A 20,847-nucleotide genomic window follows, 5' to 3' on the forward strand; every position below is an offset into this window, starting at 1 on the left:
ACCTCACATGGCTCTTTAAAATATAAATTAAAATTAAATTAAAATGTTAGTTCCTCATTCATATAGCCATATTTGGTACTCAAGGCTACCTGGGTATTATACTGGACAACTCAGTTCCAGCATCCCAGAAAACTTTATTGGACAATGTTGCTATAGGTTAATAAGTTTCCATTATTTAAAATTTTTAGTCCTCACAAACACAGGGGTGGAATTTGCCTCAATATTAGAGATAAGAAAATTGAAGTTCTAGAAGAATAACATGCCTAAAGTAATCCTTAAAAGCTTGATATTGCTCTTTATTGTCAATTTACACAAAGTTGCTTGTATGCTGGCAACAGAACTTACTCAATCCCAATGCTGTATACTTCTCAATTTCCCTTTTGTCCTTTTCTTTTTACAAAACATCCTTCATTTCACCCTCTTACTTCAATATACACACTTTGTCTACACCACTATGTGAAATGTGTGAACAGAAAGTTTCAGAACCCAGTTATTCCTGCATTTCTTTATCTGCTCCACCCTCTGCTTTTCTAGGCCACCAGCACCCCGCCAGCATTTTACCCTCCCAAGAAGAGCAGGATCCCACCAGCCTGTTGAGCCGTCCCGTGGCTAGTCAGATTCACCCGGGGAGCTCTGGGACCTCTAGATGTTCACACTTCTACTTGGTCCTATTACCGGGGCCTGGAGTCTGGAAATCAAATTTCCCTCCAGTGAGCTTGAGATGCAACCAGGTTGTATATGATTATATACATATATATATGTATATATATATGGGGAGACCTAGCTATCTCAGTCTAAAGAGGGAGAAGTCATTTTCCCTTGGTTTCTTCCAAGCTAGTTAGCAGGACAGAAAAGGAAACAAAACAAAAAGCACAGAAATAGACAAATTTTCTACACAGACTCTTTACACTTCATTCTTCCAAGATACACACAGAGCTCAACAGGATGAAGTTTATTTATTATATACACAGGTCATGTCTGACAACTGAGAAAATGCTATTTACACAAAACACCATAGATTAAAAATACATAGTATTTGTATTTTAATACAATAACAGGGTTCCAGGATACAAACAAGAAAGTCTGATAACAAGTTTTCATTATAAAGTTATTTGTTCTGCTACAAAGAACTACAGCGGAGGTAAACTTTGGCAGTTACTGAATTTCATATACTCGGTTTTACATCTGTAGAGGAAGAGACAACTTCTTCAGCACATGTACCACCAATTTCTGAGTCTTCTACTTCACTCAGAATCCTCAGCAGTTGCCTGTTCAGGATCAAATTCCTGACTATACGGTGATTCAAGGTTGTCCAGAGGTTCATGACTCAGCCTCTTTTAAAGAATAAACCAATAATTTAAGAACTTTGCAATCCAAGTCCATTATTACTATGCTGATATAAGGAACCCTCACTGTTGTAATAAGTTTCTTTTCATAATGTCTCTACTAAATTCACTTACAAGCAGGCATGTGTTATATCGAAGTGCTAACCATAGTAGATCCTATTTCTGCAAAGTCAGTGTTTACAAATTTGCTTATTTTTAAGTACTGAGATGCTTTCAGAATACAATTCAAACCAGTACTTCTCAAACTACAGTAAGGAACCAGGTTTCCTATCTGCTTTGGACCAATACTCCCTCGGCAGTTAAGAGAGCTACTACAGCGCTTCCAAATGAAAACCTTATTCTAAAATGTAAGGCAGAAATTCAGTACAAGAAAAGTTTTGATTTGAAAAACTTCCTTCCTAACCACAAGATGATTTTTTGCAGACATGAATAAATTTAAGACCTAGTTTTTAAGACTGGTAAAGTTAACAGTCATCAGGGTAATACTTATAAACACATTAGTTACCTCTAAATTTAAAAAAAAAGTCAGATAAGATGAACAAAGCTATTCAGTACACCAATTATTAATACCAGTTTTGTAAGTGCCCATCACGTCTCATTGGCATTACAGCTAAAATTAAAACTGTGTATGTCTGCGTGTATATATGTGTGTGTAACTGATTCACTCTGCTGTGTGCCTGAAACTAACACAACACTATAAACCAACCATACTCCAATAAAAATGAAAAAAAAAAAAAGCCTGTCTGAAAATTTGACACCTGTGAAATATAATAAATTCCCTATATTTTTCAGATATAATTCCTTTTTATATTTCTACAAGAAAACAGGTGTTCTTTTGTTTCATAATAATAAACAACAGCATCTAACAGTTATTGGTTCTCACTGTATACAGGCAGTTCTCTCCATTTTCTCCCCATCATAACTCATTATCCTCACAGGAAGCCTAGAAAGTAGGCACTATTACTCCCATTTTATAGATGAGGAAAATGCAGCCCTGACAGGATGAACAACCTGCTTAACTCTACCTTAATGGCGCGAGGCAGGGGCTAGGACTCAAACCGGGAGATCTGATCCTAGAACACTTTCTGCTCATGCTACCTGGACTTGATAGGAAAACAGACGGCTCTGAGTCAGGAGAAGGGTAAGACGCCTACCTGTATCATCTCTGCCATATACTGAACATGTTCTGCTACTTCTGCCAGTTCCTTATTCTCCTCCTTCAGGCGGGCAATTTCACTGTCCTTTTGCTCAATCTCCTTATGAAGCTATGTGACATAAATCAAAACAGTTCAGTATCTCACCGATTTGCAACGCTGTAAACCAAGTTATATGGCTCCAAGTATACAAATGACAGACACATTTAGGGCAGAGTTCCTAACAAAGGTGCCGTCCCTGGCTCTCAACACAACAGGCTTCTTGTTGTGTAACAGTTCTGCCTAATTAGACTTTATTAGGCCAACATTACATCTGGTTTATATTGCTCTAGTAAAATATCTTAGACAGCAGAAGAAAAATGATCCCGGAATGTTTAAAAATGTCACAAATTATATCCAGTACATACTTTCTCATTTTCCTTAAGTGCCTCATAGAGAGCCTTCCTCCGTTTTTCCGCCACTTCTTTCCAATATTGAGGGGATGGATTTTCTAAAATAAATGAATGTTTTACAGTGTAACTTTGAAAATCACTACTGTTTATATATACTGCTGTAAAAACCCAGTAACGTTTGTCTATTAAAAAACAATTTAGTCTTACTCAGTACTTAGTAATACCATTTTTAAAAAACATTAAAGTTAGAAAGCCAAATCAGTATTTTCTCTAATTTTTGCCAACGTTTTGAAGACTTTCAATCTTTCAAAACAATTCCAACACAAGTACAGTACACATGTAACTTGCACCTAGACTGTTAAAGGTCGTTGCTGCATTTGCTATGTGTCGTCATTTAACAGTGACATTTGTGAGAAGTCCAGATCAGTTATTTTTCCAGTGCCCTTAAATTTGGATTTGTCCATTTTCATTATTAGGTTCAAGCTATAGATGTTGGCAAGGACACTTGTAAACACCGTGTTTCCTTCCCAGTGTACCACTGAAGAAGAGCACACTCATCTGTCACAGTCCCAGATGGTATACTCAATCGTTTAAGATGATTTCTCCCTTGTAAAGACACTCTTCCTTTAGTAACAAGTAAATGATCTATGGAGTAAAATTTTTAGTCTGTGGTGTTTATATCCAGTTCCCTAACAACCTTTCATCCAGTTTTAGCTCCACTAATATTTCTTAAATCTACTGTTTCTATGGTGGATGAAAAAGTAGTGATTTTCCATTTATGTAGTTCCTTCTATATTCAGTAATTGGCGTTATTCAGTCAAAGAACATCCCCTACCCCAATTCAGAAGAAAATTACCAGAAGGGACTCATGTACTTTTTTCTAATTCAGTGTATTATAATCCATTTTTGTCATCATTCATTTTGATGCTCAAACTTTCCTTAATTTAGCCAAGGGGATCCTTTAAAGCAGTCTCCTTATCCATTTAACCTCTGCATCAGTTGTTGGTTTTCTAACACAAGAGATTTCTTGTGTTTTCTAACACAAGAGATTTCTTGTGTTTTCTAACACAAGAGATTACAAGCTCACTCTATAGTGAGCTTGCCCCAGTCCTGGAAGCAGCCATTTCTCCAGGGAGCTTTAGTGGAGAGTACTGTTTACAAACCAAGAACTGGATGTGATTGTGCTTCTTGTTATTTAGGTGCCATTGTTTCTGGGCTCTTTCACTGGCAGAGGTAGATTCTTTTAAAAAAAAAAAATCAGTTCATACCAACACTCCCAATTCCAGTTCCACAACAGAGTTCTTCCTTTCCTTCCCCATTACATATTGTATCTCCCTTCACCATACCATGAACCCAACCACGTCAATATATTACCCATTTGCTCAATCCTAAAATATACTCAAATTTCCCCCATAACTGCTACTATAGCAATACCACTAACAACAAAAATTAAATTCAAGATGTCTTTGTAGTTCTTTTAGCCCTCACAATATATCCCATTGAGGGTGTATAGTCAAGAGTTCTGTGTTCAAGTTATATGGATTAATTTTTTTCTATGTGATTATGATAGCAATATGATATATAGTTGAGTTGTTTATTTCCATATTTAACTTTAGTTATTACTTCCTATCAATCTTCATTAGTTTTAGCCAAATCAGATGACTGTCACAAATCCTGTTGCTTATTTTACATTATTATTAGAACTTCTTATTTGTATGCAATCAACCTTTCTTAATTTTGCCTAAAAAACCCACCATCTACTTATTTTTTCCCCCACTGTCATGCAGGCAACTCAAAATGAGCCCAAATATCACTTTATTCTTGGGTAAAACCATTAACTTCTCCAGGTCTCAAATTTTCTCCTCAGTAATAATATCCAATGACTCATTATTAAAATAGAAGTAATCACCTTCCATAATACTTATACATCACGAGCTTCCTTTTCTGAATCCCACTGCCATTCCATTAAAACCAGGAATTCTCACAGGCACATGCTTCTCACTCATCTTCACTCCTCTTATTGTTCCTATTGTTCCCTTATATCCTTCTCCTGGTATCTTTTCTTCAAGCTCCTCTCCACAAGTTCATTCTCTAGACACTTTTCTTCTGAAGAGACTATTTCTAAGTCTTACATGTCCAATATCAAAGCTGCCATATTATACACTATCCTTTCCTTTAATATTTCACGCATATATGGATCTTACCAAACCATAGGACCTGTCCAAATTTACATTTTATATATTTCCAACCATAAGAAACTTTAAATTATCAAAAACATTAAAGCAAAATATTTTAATAGATTAAAAAGCTGTAGGCAGAATTCATAACAACAAATAATATTTACCCTTATTATAATTTAAGTTTTTAAGATAAAAGCTGCATATATACATATTCTTTTGTACCTGTAATCATAAGATCAAATGCTTCTTGGCTGACTCCTCCAAGAGTTTTACTTTTACTACATTCTTGGTCAGTAACAACTCCAGAGCTGGAAGTCTTAGATATTAACTGGGCATTCCAATGTTTCTGTTTGGACAAGCCTTTAACCAACTATAAAGAAAATATGTACATCAGTCATTTTGTTTAATGAACAAGAAAGCTGAATAGCTTTGTCTCTTTTGAATTAAAACTAAAGCATTCATATCTCTTTTTGATATCTTTGGCTCTTTTAAAAAATTATAAATTCAAAACTCTACAAAAATGTATAATCATATTTTAGGAATTTTATTTACAGCAATTTGTTTTAGATTAGACTTGGGTCTAAGGCTTAGCTGAATTCATTTTCATTACTTAAATAATTCAGTAACATGGGAAGGCATGATTTTCAACCCATAAAAGTCTAGAAACCCTCATCCATGATTTCACTATTTATATACACGGGTAAATGATTGAATCCAACATTTTATTCTTTAAAAAAAAAAAGAAAGAAATCAAACATTATGCCTATAGGTTAACTCATAATTTATTATCCCAGTTCTACTACAGATATTCATACCAACTTTCAACTTCCTTAACTGAAATTAAAACAAAAACCACTTCTGTGGGGAATATACAATGGTTATCCCTATATTATTTCCCAATTTCAATGATTTAGGTATTTCTGACCAAGTAAGTCTTTGAAATGTTTTTAATGTAAGTGCAGTATCATCTGTACCCCATTCTAGCTCAACAATACACACCTCATTTTCTCTTCCAACTAGAGATCCAGCCGTAGAAGGCTGAATCATCTTCAGAGTTCTTCTTGGAACAGGACTACTCTGAAAGTCAACATAATAAATTATCTGGTTACTAAGTTACTATATGGACTGTTACTATCTTAATCCTACTATAATTTACAAAAAACAAAACAACCCAAAGGCCACTAATGTTTGATATGGTATATAATTTTATAAAATTACACATGGTGTGATCAACTAGCAAACTTATTATTTCCCTAAAATTCTAATAAAGTTTGAAGAAATTCTAAAAATAAATCATATTACTCAAACTTAACACAAGTCATTCTTTTCCCATTTCAATATATGTTCTTGCTACAGTCATTTGTTTAGTTCAAACAAAAATACAACATTAAGTTCTAATTCTTCATATATGATGAAATTCCAGAATACCAGAAATATCTGTATTCCATCTTATAAAAAAAGATCTTCCACACAGAAACTAGAAATGTACCAAATATCATTACAATTATGGCAGAAACCCACAAAAGGGGTAAATTGGAGGAAAGGGTTAATTATTTACATTGCAAAATATTTCTCACCCCTAATCAAAAGGATTCCTCTCAGGCTTTCTTTAAATTGTGAATATCCCCTAACGTATTTATAATGAATTCACCAGAAGAATGTAACGTTAATAACATTACACATGTAAGAAGACCTGCTTCTCCCCTTCAACCTTTACCTGAGTGCAGAAGCAGTTTGCTTCAAGACCATTCATTAGCAGACAGCAAAAATGTCAGTGTTTGAGGCATACTAGAATTCCAAAATGCCCAAGCTACTGTTTCGGGAAAAAAATTGCCTTCCTTGTAATATGTAAATACCTTCCTGTATATTTCCTGATCTAAAAGATCTCTCTACTATATTTGCAAAAAATCATTAGTTATACTGCCACCATGGGATAGCAAACAATAGCGAATACTCAAACAAAGTTAGTAAGAACATGACACCAAAGCAGCGTGAGAAAGCTACTGATTCCACACTGCACTTCACAGGACCAGAGCTCACCTTTCCCACGGTCAAGTTTCTACTGCTGATTATTATCTCACTATTGAACTGAAGAACAAACGCTGGCTACTGTGAGAACAAATATTACACCAACATTTCAGATACAATTTAGATTAGTCAACAGTCTCCAGACAAACAGAAGAAAATGCAACTTGGAAACCTTTTAATAATAGGAGATGTTAATTTATTTAAACGCTTGCTACTAAGATAAATGACTGAAATACTAAATGACCATTTCCAAGATTTAACTTTCACAACTGCAAGCTTTATAGCATCCAGCCACCCAAATGTAATATTGCTATTATCATTTTATTCATACAGATCTTGCATTAGAATAAGCTCTTTACAGCCAGAAAGGTTCTCATATATTAATGAGTCTTAATCTTTTTAGAAACCAATTTTATATTTTGCAAAACCCCTCAGAAAACAGTAACAACAAAACAAGCACACACATGGCATTTTGTGTATGACTGGCAAGGAGTCCACGAACTCCTAAAATACACTCTTACGGACTAGCTTCAGTCCAACTCGCTCATTTTACAGATGAGTGTCACCCTGCTTATTTAACTTATATGCAGAGTACATCATGAGAAATGCTGGGCTGGAAGAAGCACAAGCTGGAATCAAGATTGCCAGGAGAAATATCAATAGCCTCAGATATGCAGATGACATCACCCTCATGGCAGAAAGAGAAGAGGAACTCACAAGCCTCTTGATGAAAGTGAAAGAGAGTGAAAAAGTTGGCTTAAAGCTCAACATTCAGAAAACTAAGATCATGGCATCTGGTCCCATCACTTCATGGGAAATAGATGGGGAAACAGTGTCAGACTTTATTTTTCTGGGCTCCAAAATCACTGCAGATGGTGACTACAGCCATGAAATTAAAAGACGCTTACTCCTTGGAAGGAAAGTTATGACCAACCTATATAGCATACTGAAAAGCAGAGACATTACTTTGCCAACAAAGGTCCGTCTAGTCAAGGCTATGGTTCTTCCAGTGGTCATGTATGGATGTGAAAGTTGGACTGTGAAGAAAGCTGAGCACTGAAGAATTGATGCTTTTGAACTGTGGTGTTGGAGAAGACTCTTGAGAGTCCCTTGGACTGCAAGGACATCCAACCAGTCCATTCTGAAGATCAGCCTGGGATTTCTTTGGAAGGAATGATGCTCAAGCTGAAACTCCAGTACTTTGGCCACCTCATGTGAAGAGTTGACTCATTGGAAAAGACTCTGATGCTGGGAGGGATTGGGGGCAGGAGGAGAAGGGGACGACAGAGGATGAGATGGCTGGATGGCATCACTGACTCGATGGACGTGAGTCTGAGTGAACTCCAGGAGTTAGTGATGGACAGGGAGGCCTGGCGTGCTGCAATTCACGGGGTCACAAAGAGTCAGACACAACTGAGCGACTGAACTGAACTGAACTGAAACTGAGGCGGAGATGCTAAGTAACTCACCCAAAATCACAGTTTTGGAGGCAGAACCAAGCAGAATCCAGGTCCTTTTATATCCCAGATAGTTGTACTATAGCTACTAAATATTGGACTTCTCTTTAAATGTTAGACTCTGCTGGAATTATATAAATTATTTGTCTGGGATTTGATTCAAAATAATTCAGTGGAAGAAAGAGGGAGTGAATAGAGATGGAGATGAAATAAGACTTGCCAAAAAAAAAAAAAAAGAAAGAAATAAGACTTGCCATATACTGATAGTCCATGGGGTCTTAAAGAGTCGGACATGACTGAGCAACTGAACTGAACTGATATACTGATAACTGCTGAAAATGGGGGAAGTAAACTGAGGTTAAATTGCTATTTTTTAATATTTTCCTAATAAAAAGCTTAAAAAAAACACACACATACAAAGCACAATTGGAAGATGTTATTACCCGTTATGGAAGATGATGGAATCAAATTCACATATTATCAGTACAAACTATTATTCAAGAAAAATAATTTAAGGAAGATACTAAGGCAAGTTAATAATGCAAAATGTCTCTGTGATCAAAGATCTAATCTGAATATATACACAAAGGATTTTAATAAAATCATCTCATGAAAAGTAAGAGTAAAAACAAAGGAATAAAAAGTCTTGTATATAGAAAACACTAAGGAATTTACTAATACAACTAATAAACAAGTTCAGCAAGGTTGAAAGAAACAAGATCAAGATACAAAAGTCAACTGCATTTCTATATAGCAGCAATGACCACACCAAAAATTTAATTAAGGAAATGATTCCAGCTACAATAGTATTAAAAAGAACAAAATAGTTAGAGCTAACCAAATGGAAAAACATCCTATGTACATGGACCACAAAACTTAATATTCAACCATAATTCATTTTTAAACAGTCCTCTTGCCCTCAGACTCAAAATTTAGTTAAGTCAAGGTTCATAGAAATTATAGCCAAGTTAAATTTGACAAAATTACGTCAAAAAACATCTACCTACCTGCTTTCTACAACAGGAGAAAGTGATTGCATCACATACCTTTACATTCTCTTGGAGTCCTTCTTGTTTCTGCTTCATGCTGTGACTCATTACACACCTGACGAAGAACAGAAGACTAGCAATTCAAAAACAGAATAATCTGCATCAGAAAGTGAAATTCAGTTTTTTGTTCAAAGTACAATCATAAAAATTAAAATTAAAAAATCATAACGATAAAAAATATGGAATCTCTTCTCACTGTACCCAAACTCAGCCCTGTCAGTGACAAGTGACTAAAGCTAACGACTGTTAATATCTCTACTTTATACATACACACACACACACACAATAATTCTGACTGGTAAAATTTTGTTATATATGAGAAAATATGTATCCTAAGCAAATTTACAAAACATGATGGTGTTCTGGATTAAATGCAGGGCTCCCAAAGATCTGAAAAATGGTCAGTGGGAAAAGTTAAACACAGACATTTGGGTATGATCAGGTCCAGAACAGCATCCTAACTTTGCTGTTTCAAAGGCAGATTTAAGCTATAATAAACTTGGCTCTGGTAACCAGCAATAACTTAATGCTGACTTAGTATCTAACCAAATAAGATTATGCATTTCCATGTGTAGGGAATGTTTAGCCACCATTAACTGAGGTACTGATGGATGCAAAGAAAAGGGAGGAGACAAAGGGCTCTGCAATCTTATTAACCAGAACACTGGGCTCCACTCACTCCAAACCCAAATGTGAACTCCTCAGCCATCGCTCTTCTCTCATCTGTCTCTCATACAGATCTCACTGATTTCTGTAGCCATGCCTTTCTTTACTCAGTGCAGTGACTGCTAAACTTGACTGTGACCCATTCCATGTGAATACATTTTACACTGTGCACCAGCACACACAAATGCAATCAAAAAAGCCCAGCAAAGAAAGTCTAATGCTGTGACGCATCCTATTTTCTAGTCAGTTTAATGTTTAGCAAATGCTGGTCGGGCTGATCCAGGGCATTGGTGTTCAAACTGCCGGTCGCAGCCTGGGATTCCAAAATCACTTAGTGGGTGTTTAAAACATCAAAGTGTATGGCATAGGAGGAATAAATACTGCTTCCTGAAGGTTCTAATTTAGCTGAGGAATGCGTCCTAAATTGCGATGTAAAAAATGTGATTTAGTACACGTCATGATTTAAAGAGTTGAAAGCCACGGGTCAAACCTAACTCTTCACTTGCTCATTAACACTCCCGCCGACATCCTTATTTTTATTATCTAGTTTTATTTTAGATTGAAAACCCTGGCATAGGACTGAGTCCAAGGAAATATTGATAAACTGATGAAACCAAGTGTCACCACGTTCATTTTTTCTTTAAATGAGCAGACGCAGGATTCAGGGATCTTCTCCCATGAACCCAGTTAGCTGACCATCACGGAGGCTCAGTAGTAAAGAAACAGTCTGTCAATGCAGGAGACGCGGGTTCAATCCCTGGGTTGGGGAAGATCCCCTTGGAGAAGGAAATGGCAACGCACTCCAGTATTCTTGCCTGGGAGATCCCATGGACAGAGGAGCCTGGCAGGCTACAGTCACGCAGTCGGACGTGACTTAGCGACTAGACAACAACAATGGATTTCCACCAGTTCAAGAGGACGGATGATGTTCCTCTTGACCAGGTACACCCACACTGATGCCCTCACACCAACCAGCTGCACAGAAACCGCCCGCGACCCCGCCAGTTTGTCCTCGGGACACCGACCCAGAAGCCAAAGAGGAGGCAGAAGGTTCAGCGCGCCGGGGCCCTCCAACCCATGGGCGTGCCTGGGGATGGCGCCCGCCAGCCAATAGCGAGCGCGGACGGGAAAGCGCGCCAAAACCGACCTAACTAATGGGACGGGGTCCAGTCTCACCTCCTCCCCCGTCCCGCGACCGTTTAATTGCCTCTTCACCCCGACCCCGACAGTGGCCAGGCAGTCATCAGAGGAGTACGTGAGTTCTGGCCGGCGGCAGCCCAAAAGAGGCCTCATCTAGCAACCCCTGCGGACCCCCTCCAGCCACCCTCTCACACTTACCGGATGGAAGCGTGCAGTCCTCGTATCGAACTCAGGAAGTTGTGACCGCTGCTCCTCGCGCGGGGTTCACAGCCAACCCACGTTTGGGCCAGCAGCTGCTAGAGTGTGGGCGCGCGCTGCTGTGAAAACACTGAAACTCTTCCCGCCGGCCCTGGACAATCACGTAACCACCTGACGCTAGACGTAGGGCGGAGCTATCGGAATCCGACGAATCGCCTCTCGCCCCCGCCCGTTTCGGCTCCGCCCCCTCTTGCGCCTGCGTGGTGGGCAGGGTGTGTATTTGGGCCCCGATGGGTTCTAGGTCCCAGTTCTGTCCTGCTGTCCTAACTTCCGTTCAAAGTGTATGTTTTTTTGTTTTTGTTTTTTTTTGCCCCCACTGGATGTAAACACCGAGAGAACAAAGTATTGTATGTATAGTACATCTTATTTTTCTGAAAATCCTTGTTCCAGGGCCCCCTTATTGTATTAAGAGCTTTTATATTTTGGCTTATTTACGTTGACTAAATTGTGGTTCGCTTGTGGCTCAGTTGGTAAAGAATCCGCCCTCAATGCGGGAGAACTGAGTTCGATCCCTGGGTTGGGAAGATCCCCTGTAGAATGGAAAGGCTACCCACTCCAGTATTCTGGGCTAGAGAATCTCATGGACTATGTAGTCCGTGGGGTCGCAAAGAGTCGGACAAGAGTGAGCCACTTTCACTTCACTTCACTTCGGTAGTTCTAGAAGGCCTAATCCTGCCTCAAGTCCATTGATTGAGCGCCTGGAGCTACCAGTACTGTTCTAGGCGCTGGAATACAGCTGCCATTGCAGTTCGAAGGAGCAGGAAAACCTTGTTTTTGTTGTTTAGTTGCTCAGTTGTCTGAATCTTTACAACCCCGTGGACTGTAGGCCCCCATGCTCCTCTGTCCTTGAGTTTTTGCAGGCAAGAATACTGGAGTGGGTTGCCATTTCCTCCTCCAGGGGATCTTCCCGACCCAGGAATCGAACTCCAGTCTCCTGCGTTGTAGGCGGTTTCTTTACCCCTGAGCCACCGCGAAGCTAGAATATTAATTACTTCTAGCTTTTTATATTATTATTATTGGTTTTAGTCATTTTACAAATTTCTCAACTTTCTTTGTGAGCATAGTACACTTCGGATAACCAGAGTCATGTTAAATCTTTTGTTTATACCTACCATAGCTATCAATGTTAATACAAGTCTGTTTCCCCGTTTGTTAACTTTTCATGGAATTATTCTCAGAAGGAAGGAAATAGCTGGTAACTACGCACAGCACCACCTTTCTGAAAGCAGTGCTTTCTCAACTGCAGACACCCTGCAGACACTGCGCCCATCTCCTGCCACCTGTCGCATTGTATTTCTTTTTGACAGAGCTCAAAATGTGCAAAGCGTCATCATATGATTCTAGTTGTCTTTGGGGTGAAATATAACATAAAATCTAAATTCTAAAGAAACAATCCATTCATTGGAAAACTATCAATAGATGACTGAGTTTCCACAGTAAGAATTCTGATGACCACTGTGTAATTTGACTTTGAAACACCAGTTAGTCAAAACAGTAAATCTGACTTCTAATTTCTTCATTCAGCCACGATTAAAATGGCATCACTGATGAAAAGAACCCAAATAATAAGTATACATTTTAAAATATATAAAAAATTATATTCAGGTAGTCTGTAACATGTATAAAGCAAAATACATAATGTTACTTCTTTCCAGAACTAAAAAGCTGGGAAAGAAAAATGTCTTCCATATGAAAATGATGAGAGGTAGAATTTAGAGGTTACCATAGTTGAAAATCTACAGAAGCATTAAAAGAATTGATTTCCCAAGCATCTTATGAAGCCCACCTCCCCAAATGTTATCTGTAGTTGCTAAGAGGATTGGTTAGTTTGGGGATGGTGTGAAGAAACTTTTACTTTATACATTTTAATGCTGCTTGACTTTTTTTGAATTCAAAGGAGATGATGCATCCTTTAGCAAAAATTGTGAAGCCCCCAGAGTCTGAAAAAACTGTATCACCAGCTTAGGTTAGATCCCTCCTGCTTTGCCTACTAAATGATCAACTAATTAATGTGACAGATTAATTCAGATCTCTACCAGTGCTATTCAGTTGGGTGGCCACTAGCCATGTGATGGCTGTTGAACACCTGAAATGTACAATAATGTAAAACACATACCAGATTTCAAAGATTTAATGTGAAAAGAATGTAAAATACTTCCATAATTTTTTGTATTGGAATCATATTGAATAATAATATTGAAATAATACTTTGGATATATGGGGTTGAGTACAAATATTGTTAAAAAATAATTTCACTTTTTGTTTTTTTAATATGGCTACCAGAAAAATTGTAATTACATAAGTGGTTCACATTTTGTTTCCATGGGATCTGACTGCTCTACACTATCATAATGTACATGATCCTACTAAATCCTCTTAGTTGCCTGGTAAGGCAGTTTTTTCTACTTCCTTTTTTACAAAACTGAGAAGCTAAATCACAAGTCCAAGATCTCACACAACTAGGCTGTGGTAGGTTGAGACCTCAGATCTTCAGACTCTTAAGTCCACACCTGGAAAGAAAGAGGTTCTAAAAATACTCCTTTCTCAAGAGACAGAGGATCCTCGAGAGTACTGGGGAATGTCTCCAAAACTTATGGTTTCACATTGTTTTTGAAAAACCATTTATAAGAAAATAATTTTGAAGGTATTTGGAAAAAACTTATAAGTAGTTAATCATTTAATTAGAATTTTTCTCTCGGCATCCAAATATACTATCTTATCTGTAGTAAGAAACCATGGGATTGATTGACTCAGATATAATTCTTTAATTTATTGCAGGTACCACTGTACAACTTTTGAAAAATTGTGGGTATTTTTATATAATCTTTCTATTAGCCACTTGTAGCTTAGCACAGATCCCACTGCCAGGCGTTGTAGTTCTGTATCATCTTATCTGGCCCAATAACATTCATAATCAGGTTGTGAAAGAGAAAAGAGGAAAGAAACACTATTGTATGATAATAAATAAAGCAAAATCATTTACTGTGATATAAAGAATGATGCTAAATTAAAATGTTAGTGTAAGGCAGGAACTCCCCGGTGATTCAGTGGAAAGGACTCCACACTTCGACTGTCAAGGGCCTGGGTTTGATCCCTGGTCAGGGAACAAAGATCCCACAAGGTGTACAGTATAACTAAAAAGAATTTTTAATAAATTAAAAAATAAATAAAAAGGAATTTTAAAATGTTAATGAAACGCAGTAGAACCAATTAAGATGATGTGTACCTTTTAAAAATGTGTTATTATTTATTAAGGCTAAACTAAATTACCAAAGTTTTTAGCTAGAATGCAGAAATTGCCTATTACATGATAATCTCTATCTTTCTGAAAACTGTATAGAGGAACGAATAATAATTCTTTACACCCTGACTCGAAAAGCTCATTTGAGCTTTTAGTAATATCATTTGTAGAGCATCCATTATACCCAGCTCCCCAGCTCTAAATTGTATTCAAATAGTTTAACTTAGGTTTTAAGTTACCTGTGATATACACAGGTTAAAAAAAAAAAACATGAGAGTAGGAAAAAGGTTCAAATTCAATGTAACAGAATTAAGATCTTTATTTTTAAGATAACATTTTAATAATAGATAATATGAGATGCATAGTAATTGATTAATCAACCTTAAAAGATAGTAAACAGGTGATTATAAAGCACCAAGGAAATGAAAAAACTCACAACGAAGGCAATCCATGATGAACGTAAACCTTTTTCCTAAGCCATTATAATTTCTCTTTTCATTGTATATTTCATTCTCACTTTAAAAGGTTGTTTTCATTTTCAAGTATCAGAACAGTGAATACTGATCCTGAGAAATTCCCTAGTTATGGAAGACATATTTTGGTCTGCTTGTTGTTATTTGCATAAAAGAAATCGTTGAATCTTCTTGATGTCCCATGAGTGTTCTTATTTCAAAACAAGTGCATTCCAGGCAGAAACTTTTTTCTTAATCTCTCTTTCATTTTATATTTATTTATATTTTATTTCTTAAACCCAAACCATTTCTGAAGGAATTGGGCGTGGAGAAATATTTCACAAAATTCATAGCAGTAATTTTACAGAAGTTAGTTGTTGAATAAATTTGTATGATGAAAATGAATTGTTGGCTACATACGGAAAGATTGATTTTTTTTAGGGTTCACCAGAGGAATAGAACCAACAGGGTATATATATATGGAAAAAAAGGAATTGACTCACGTGATTATGGAAGCTGGCTAGTCTAAAATCTGCAGAATCAGTGTCTCATTTTGAATCCAAAGACCTGAAACTGCTGTAAAACGAGGAATCAGTTCAAAGGCTCCCAGGCAGGAGAGTGCTCCCCTGAAGGGGGAGAAGGTAGCTCCCTTGAAAGTAGCAAGGCCTTCATTTGATGAGTGAGGCCCACCCTCATTATGGAGGGCAGTTTGCTTTGTATTCAGTTTACTGATTTAAATGTTAATCTCATACAAGCACCCTCACAGAAACACTCAGAATAATACTTATTCAAATATCTGGGTACCCTGTGGCAGAGTCAAGTTGATCCATAAAATTAGCCATTACAACAGGATAGAAAGCCCTGCCTGGACCTTGACTGAGGTTTATTTGGGTTCCCTTAGAGTGAGAAGGCCTAGGAGTACGCTACAGTCCACACTCAGCTGATGAGTTAGTAGGAACATCTTATATGAAGGAGAGAGCAAATCATGTCTTATGTCTTGTTATTGTAAATGAACCAAAACTTGTTGAGCTTTATGTGTGCATGCCTGCTCAGTCACACCCAATGCTGTGACCCCATGAACTGTAGCCCACCAGGCTCCTCTGTCCGTGGGATTTTCCAGGCAAGAATACTGGAGTGGATTGCCATGTGCTCCTCCAGGGGATCTTCCTAACCCAAGGATTGAATCCTCACCTTCTGCATCACAGGTGGATTCTTTACTGCTGAGCCAGCCGTGACTGAAGCTCTGTTTTCTAACAGCAATCTTTAGTTTCTTCTGAGGGCCATGAGGGAAGGATCTGCTCCAGGCCTCTCTCTGTTTATGGATGGCTGACTTCTCCCTGTGCCTCTTCCCGTGATCTTCCTGCTATCTGTGTCTCTGTCCAAATTTCCCCTTTTTGCAAGGACATCAGTCATATGGAATTAGAGTCTGCTATAGACTGAATGGTTGTGTCTCACCAAGATTTATATATTGAAACCTAATTCTCAATGTGATAGGGTTTGGAGGTGGAGGATTTAGCCAGTAATTAGATTGTACAGGTAGAGTGCCTGTAAATGGAATTGGTGCCCTTATAAAAAGAGATCCCAGAGAACTCCCTCACTCCTTCCACCGTGTAAGGAAACAATGACAAGATGGCCATCTATAAACTGAAAAACAGGTCCTCACCCAACAGAATCTGCTGGCATCTTGATCTTGGACTTACCAGAACAATTCTATTCTACTTTTGAGGGGAGATTGTGCCAATTAGTATAGATTTCAGTTTAGTGAATTATTCTTAGATTGCACACAACAGACACTAATTGGTTAACTTCAGGGGGAAGGAAAGGGAAAGTACGTGGAAATGAGAAGGGACAAAACCTTGGGGATGACTCTGGGGGTGTCAACAGCAAGAGTCCTTAGACTGTGTCTCCAGGATCTTTGGAGCAGTGCAGCTCCAATGACAGTCCAGTGACATTCTGTGTCCCTATGGTCCATCCTTTCAATTCCCGAGTATGAGAATCTGACAGACTCTGGGTCAGATGATCCAGTAAGCTCTAAGCTGATACGTACATGGGGGACGTGGTGTGACACATTGTCCCACAGACATGTCATTTCCCCCCAGCCTCATCCCAGGTGGAAGGGTTATTCCTAGAGAGAGTGAGTGGATGGCTGCTACTTTAGGAGGTCTCCTCCAGGTATTAAAACATACAAGATCACTAATCACCACACTTGGAGGGTGGAGGTAAAATCTAAGAAAAACTTGGAATGGATCTTTGCATTTGAGCCAGGAAAAGATGCTTTAGTTATTGAACTCTAAACCTGTTGGGTGTTACTTCTATTCTGCACAGTAGACAAAAACAGGGATATTTCTCAGAAAAATGAAATTTGGTGACCAGTGAGTCTGAGTATTGAAAGTGAAAAATGCAAGGATGTAATTCAAGTAATCAAAACTGATTGAGGCTAAGGAAACTTTGAGGGTCAAGGATATACTCTGTATCTTAATGTGGTGGTTTCAAGACTGTATGCTGCTGCTGCTAAGTCGCTTCAGTCGTGTCCGACTCTGTACGACCCCAGAGACAGCAGCCCACCAGGCTCCCCAATCCCTGGTATTCTCCAGGCAAGAACACTGGAGTGGGTTGCCATTTCCTTCTCCAATGCATGAAAATGAAAAGTGAAAGTGAAGGCGCTCAGTCATGTCAGACTCCTAGCGACCCCATGGACTGCAGCCTACCAGCTACCAAAATTCATTAAACTGTATACTTGACATAGATGAATTTTATTGTGTGTAAATAATATAACTCTAGTAAATAAAACAGGCCACCTTCTTCATCACCTCTGCACTCTGTCTCAGTGTTTTGAGAGTGAGTTTTTGATTGTTGAAGATAGTTCCTTATATTTATATGCTCTGTGGTATATAAGGGACTTCCTCGGTGGCTCAGATGGTTAAGAATCTGCCTGCAGTGCAGGAGACTTGGGTTTGATCCCTGGGTCAGGAAGATACCCTGGTGTATAAAGCAACTTCAGGTATATAATTTCATTTGGATGTCACATGACTCAAGCCAGATACATATTGTTACTCCCTAATTTTCAAGGGGAAAAATTGAGCCTCAGAGAACTTAAGTTACTTGCTGTTGGTGAATGATTTAAGCTTGTATTTTCTGATTTATTAAAGGAGAAAGAATGAAAATAAATAAATAAAACGGGCCTGGATGCTGAAGGAAAACACAGATTGAACCCTTCACTTGTGGGAGGCTAGAGCCGCCTTATCTGCCACCAAGTGACTGTGCTTCAGCAAATAACAAATCAGAAACAGAACTTGGGCTCAGGAAAAACCTCAAGTGGCCTGAGAAAAGTCAACAAACTTATCATAGGAGAGCCTGAAACCAAGGACAGGCATCCTTAAAGCCAAATAATTTTTAATCGTATCCTAACATGTATGTCTTTGAAACATTCCTTTTTTAAAAAATATTTATTTATGTGGCTGCAGGAGGTCTCAGCTGCTGCATGTGGCAACTTCCATCTTCCTTGCAGCACGCGGGATCTTTAATTGTGCCATGTGAACTCTTGGTTGCAGCATGGAGGATCTAGTTCCCCAACCAGAGACTGAACCCAGGTCCCCTGCGTTGGGAGCACTGAGTCTTAGCCGCTAGACCACCAGGTAAGTCCCAAAACATTTTACATGTGCCATTTCACTTTCATCAGCACAAAAACCTGTGAAGTGATCGCAATTATTTTTTTCTATATGCCACAGACAAACTGTGAAGAGGAGGGCTGGTGTCCGAATGTGTGCCAGGTATTGATTTATTTCCTCTCGGCCCCATATTCACTGTCAAGCTCCGGAGGGAAGATTTTCCCATAAGTTCCGCCAGTACAGCGTTACAGTGACTACTGTCACTTCCCTCCTCTCCAGTGAGGTCTGAATCTCAGAGAGGAGGAAATTCCTTAGACGCTCTATTTCAGCACCCAAGGAAGCGAAGAGAGCTCTCAAGAGTACACTATAAGAAGCAGCCACTGTTCCTCCAGCTAAAACAAACAGCATCCAAGGCAGACCCCACCGCCCAGCTGACATCTAGACCTTGTTGGAGCAGGCATGCCAGTGACAGGGATGTCCCTGGGGTGCTGTACCCAGGGAACGTGCTGGAAACCTTCCCTCCGGTACTTCCCTGAAATCCGTTCTCTAGGGTGCCAGAGAAAGCTGTTCCCTGGGAGGTATCTCCCCAGAGACCAGAGGGGAATTCTACAATTATATTGCCCGAGGCAAGGGGGCAGTGAGGAGTGATGTCAGGAAAGCTGCTGGCGACCCACTGCCTCTGCAGACTCACATCACCAGCACCATTGTGTAGGAAACAGGAAACTTGGAAACAGCTCACCCAGCAAAGTCTCCTTCTACACATGAACCTGCAGGATAGCGGTTGTTCTAACTGTTGCCACTCCAGTGACTTTGGGGTGTCTTGATGCCTGCATACCTGTATATCCACACAGAAGACCCTTAATCTCCTTCAGAACTTGCTTCTGACTAAATCCTTACCTCTAACGAGTAGAATGAACACCTTGTTTTGAATCAGATGGTCTTTTCTATCTCTCTTGGGTAGAGTTTATTATTTTGTCCCCAAGAGACTAGATACAACTTGTTCAGAGGCTGTTGAGAAATTGGAAGCCCTTCATCTTAAGTCTCAGGTTATCGCACTGAGGCACTGGGCTGTGGGCAGGGAAATTACATGGGACTCTCGAGGCTTCGATAAGTGCCCAGAAGGGCCATCATCCCAGGTGAAGCTGCCATCTGAGAAAACTGCTGATGAACTCTAAAGACTCTGCTCTTAAATCTGCTAATATGAGAATGTCAAGAGTTCAGAACTTATTTTCTCGATCAACAGGGTTCTATTTAGAAACAAAGACTCATTGACTTCTTCCTGGAAATTTCTTTAAAGATAATGCACCACCTATTGTTACCCCCAAATTGAATGTGATTTGGAAATCTACTGCCAGTTTAAGGAAATCCTGGGGATAGAAATATGAGAAACACCATAAGGATGCCATCAGCAAAATCCAAAGTATAGGAAGTGTTATAGGACAAATAACCTGGTTTCTTCAACAACTAAGTGGGAAGATGAGAAGAAAAAAAAAAAAAAAAGCAAAAGAATGGATTTGTAGAGTACAAAGAAACATAATAATAAAGGCAATATATGGATCTTGTGTGAACTAATGAAATATAAAAAAAAAATAAGGGAAATCTGAATGCCAACTGAACATTTTATGATGTTTAGGTATTAGGTATAATAATAGTACTGTGGGGTTTTTTTTCTTTTAAACTTTTTATTTTGTATCGGGGTATAGTCGATTAATAATGTTGTGATAGTTTCAGATGAATGGCGAAGGGATTCAGCCATACATATATACATTGATCCATTCTCCTACAAACTCCTCTCCCATCCAAGCTGCCACATAACATTGAGCAGAGTACCATGTGCTACACAATAGGTCCTTGTTGGTTATCCATTTTAAATACC

At 38.6% G+C, this 20,847-nt stretch overlaps 1 protein-coding gene across 5 annotated transcripts; it reads right to left on the bottom strand.

The window, feature by feature from the left end:
* Positions 1-937: 937 nt before the first annotated feature.
* Positions 938-11,775, bottom strand: GMNN (geminin, DNA replication inhibitor). 5 transcript variants are annotated; one of them, XM_027524794.1, is made up of 7 exons: positions 11,611-11,775; positions 9,604-9,661; positions 6,072-6,149; positions 5,295-5,442; positions 2,908-2,990; positions 2,501-2,611; positions 938-1,334 (listed from the first exon to the last, which is right to left on the bottom strand). In XM_027524794.1, the coding sequence occupies exons 2-7, from the start codon at positions 9,652-9,654 to the stop codon at positions 1,245-1,247; spliced, it is 561 nt and encodes a 186-aa protein (XP_027380595.1). In that variant the 5' UTR covers positions 9,655-9,661; positions 11,611-11,775; the 3' UTR covers positions 938-1,244. The 5 variants fall into 5 exon arrangements, with proteins under 5 accessions (XP_027380595.1, XP_027380593.1, XP_027380594.1 ...); XM_027524792.1 differs by having other exon boundaries at positions 9,565-9,661; XM_027524793.1 differs by having other exon boundaries at positions 9,604-9,679.
* Positions 11,776-20,847: the final 9,072 nt, after the last annotated feature.

The sequence above is a fragment of the Bos indicus x Bos taurus genome, chromosome 23, assembly GCF_003369695.1.
Source record: "Bos indicus x Bos taurus breed Angus x Brahman F1 hybrid chromosome 23, Bos_hybrid_MaternalHap_v2.0, whole genome shotgun sequence".
In the NCBI taxonomy this organism is placed as follows: domain Eukaryota; kingdom Metazoa; phylum Chordata; class Mammalia; order Artiodactyla; family Bovidae; genus Bos; species Bos indicus x Bos taurus.

Coding starts and splice junctions, on each gene's coding strand:
- GMNN (XM_027524792.1), bottom strand. CDS start 9,654: ATGAGTCACAGCATGAAGCAGAAACAAGAAGGACTCCAAGAGAATGTA. Junction 2,612..2,907: donor CACTTAAGGAAAATGAGAAA/GTATGTACTGGA, acceptor TATGTCACATAG/CTTCATAAGGAGATTGAGCA. Junction 1,335..2,500: donor ATATGGCAGAGATGATACAG/GTAGGCGTCTTA, acceptor ATTCTTTAAAAG/AGGCTGAGTCATGAACCTCT.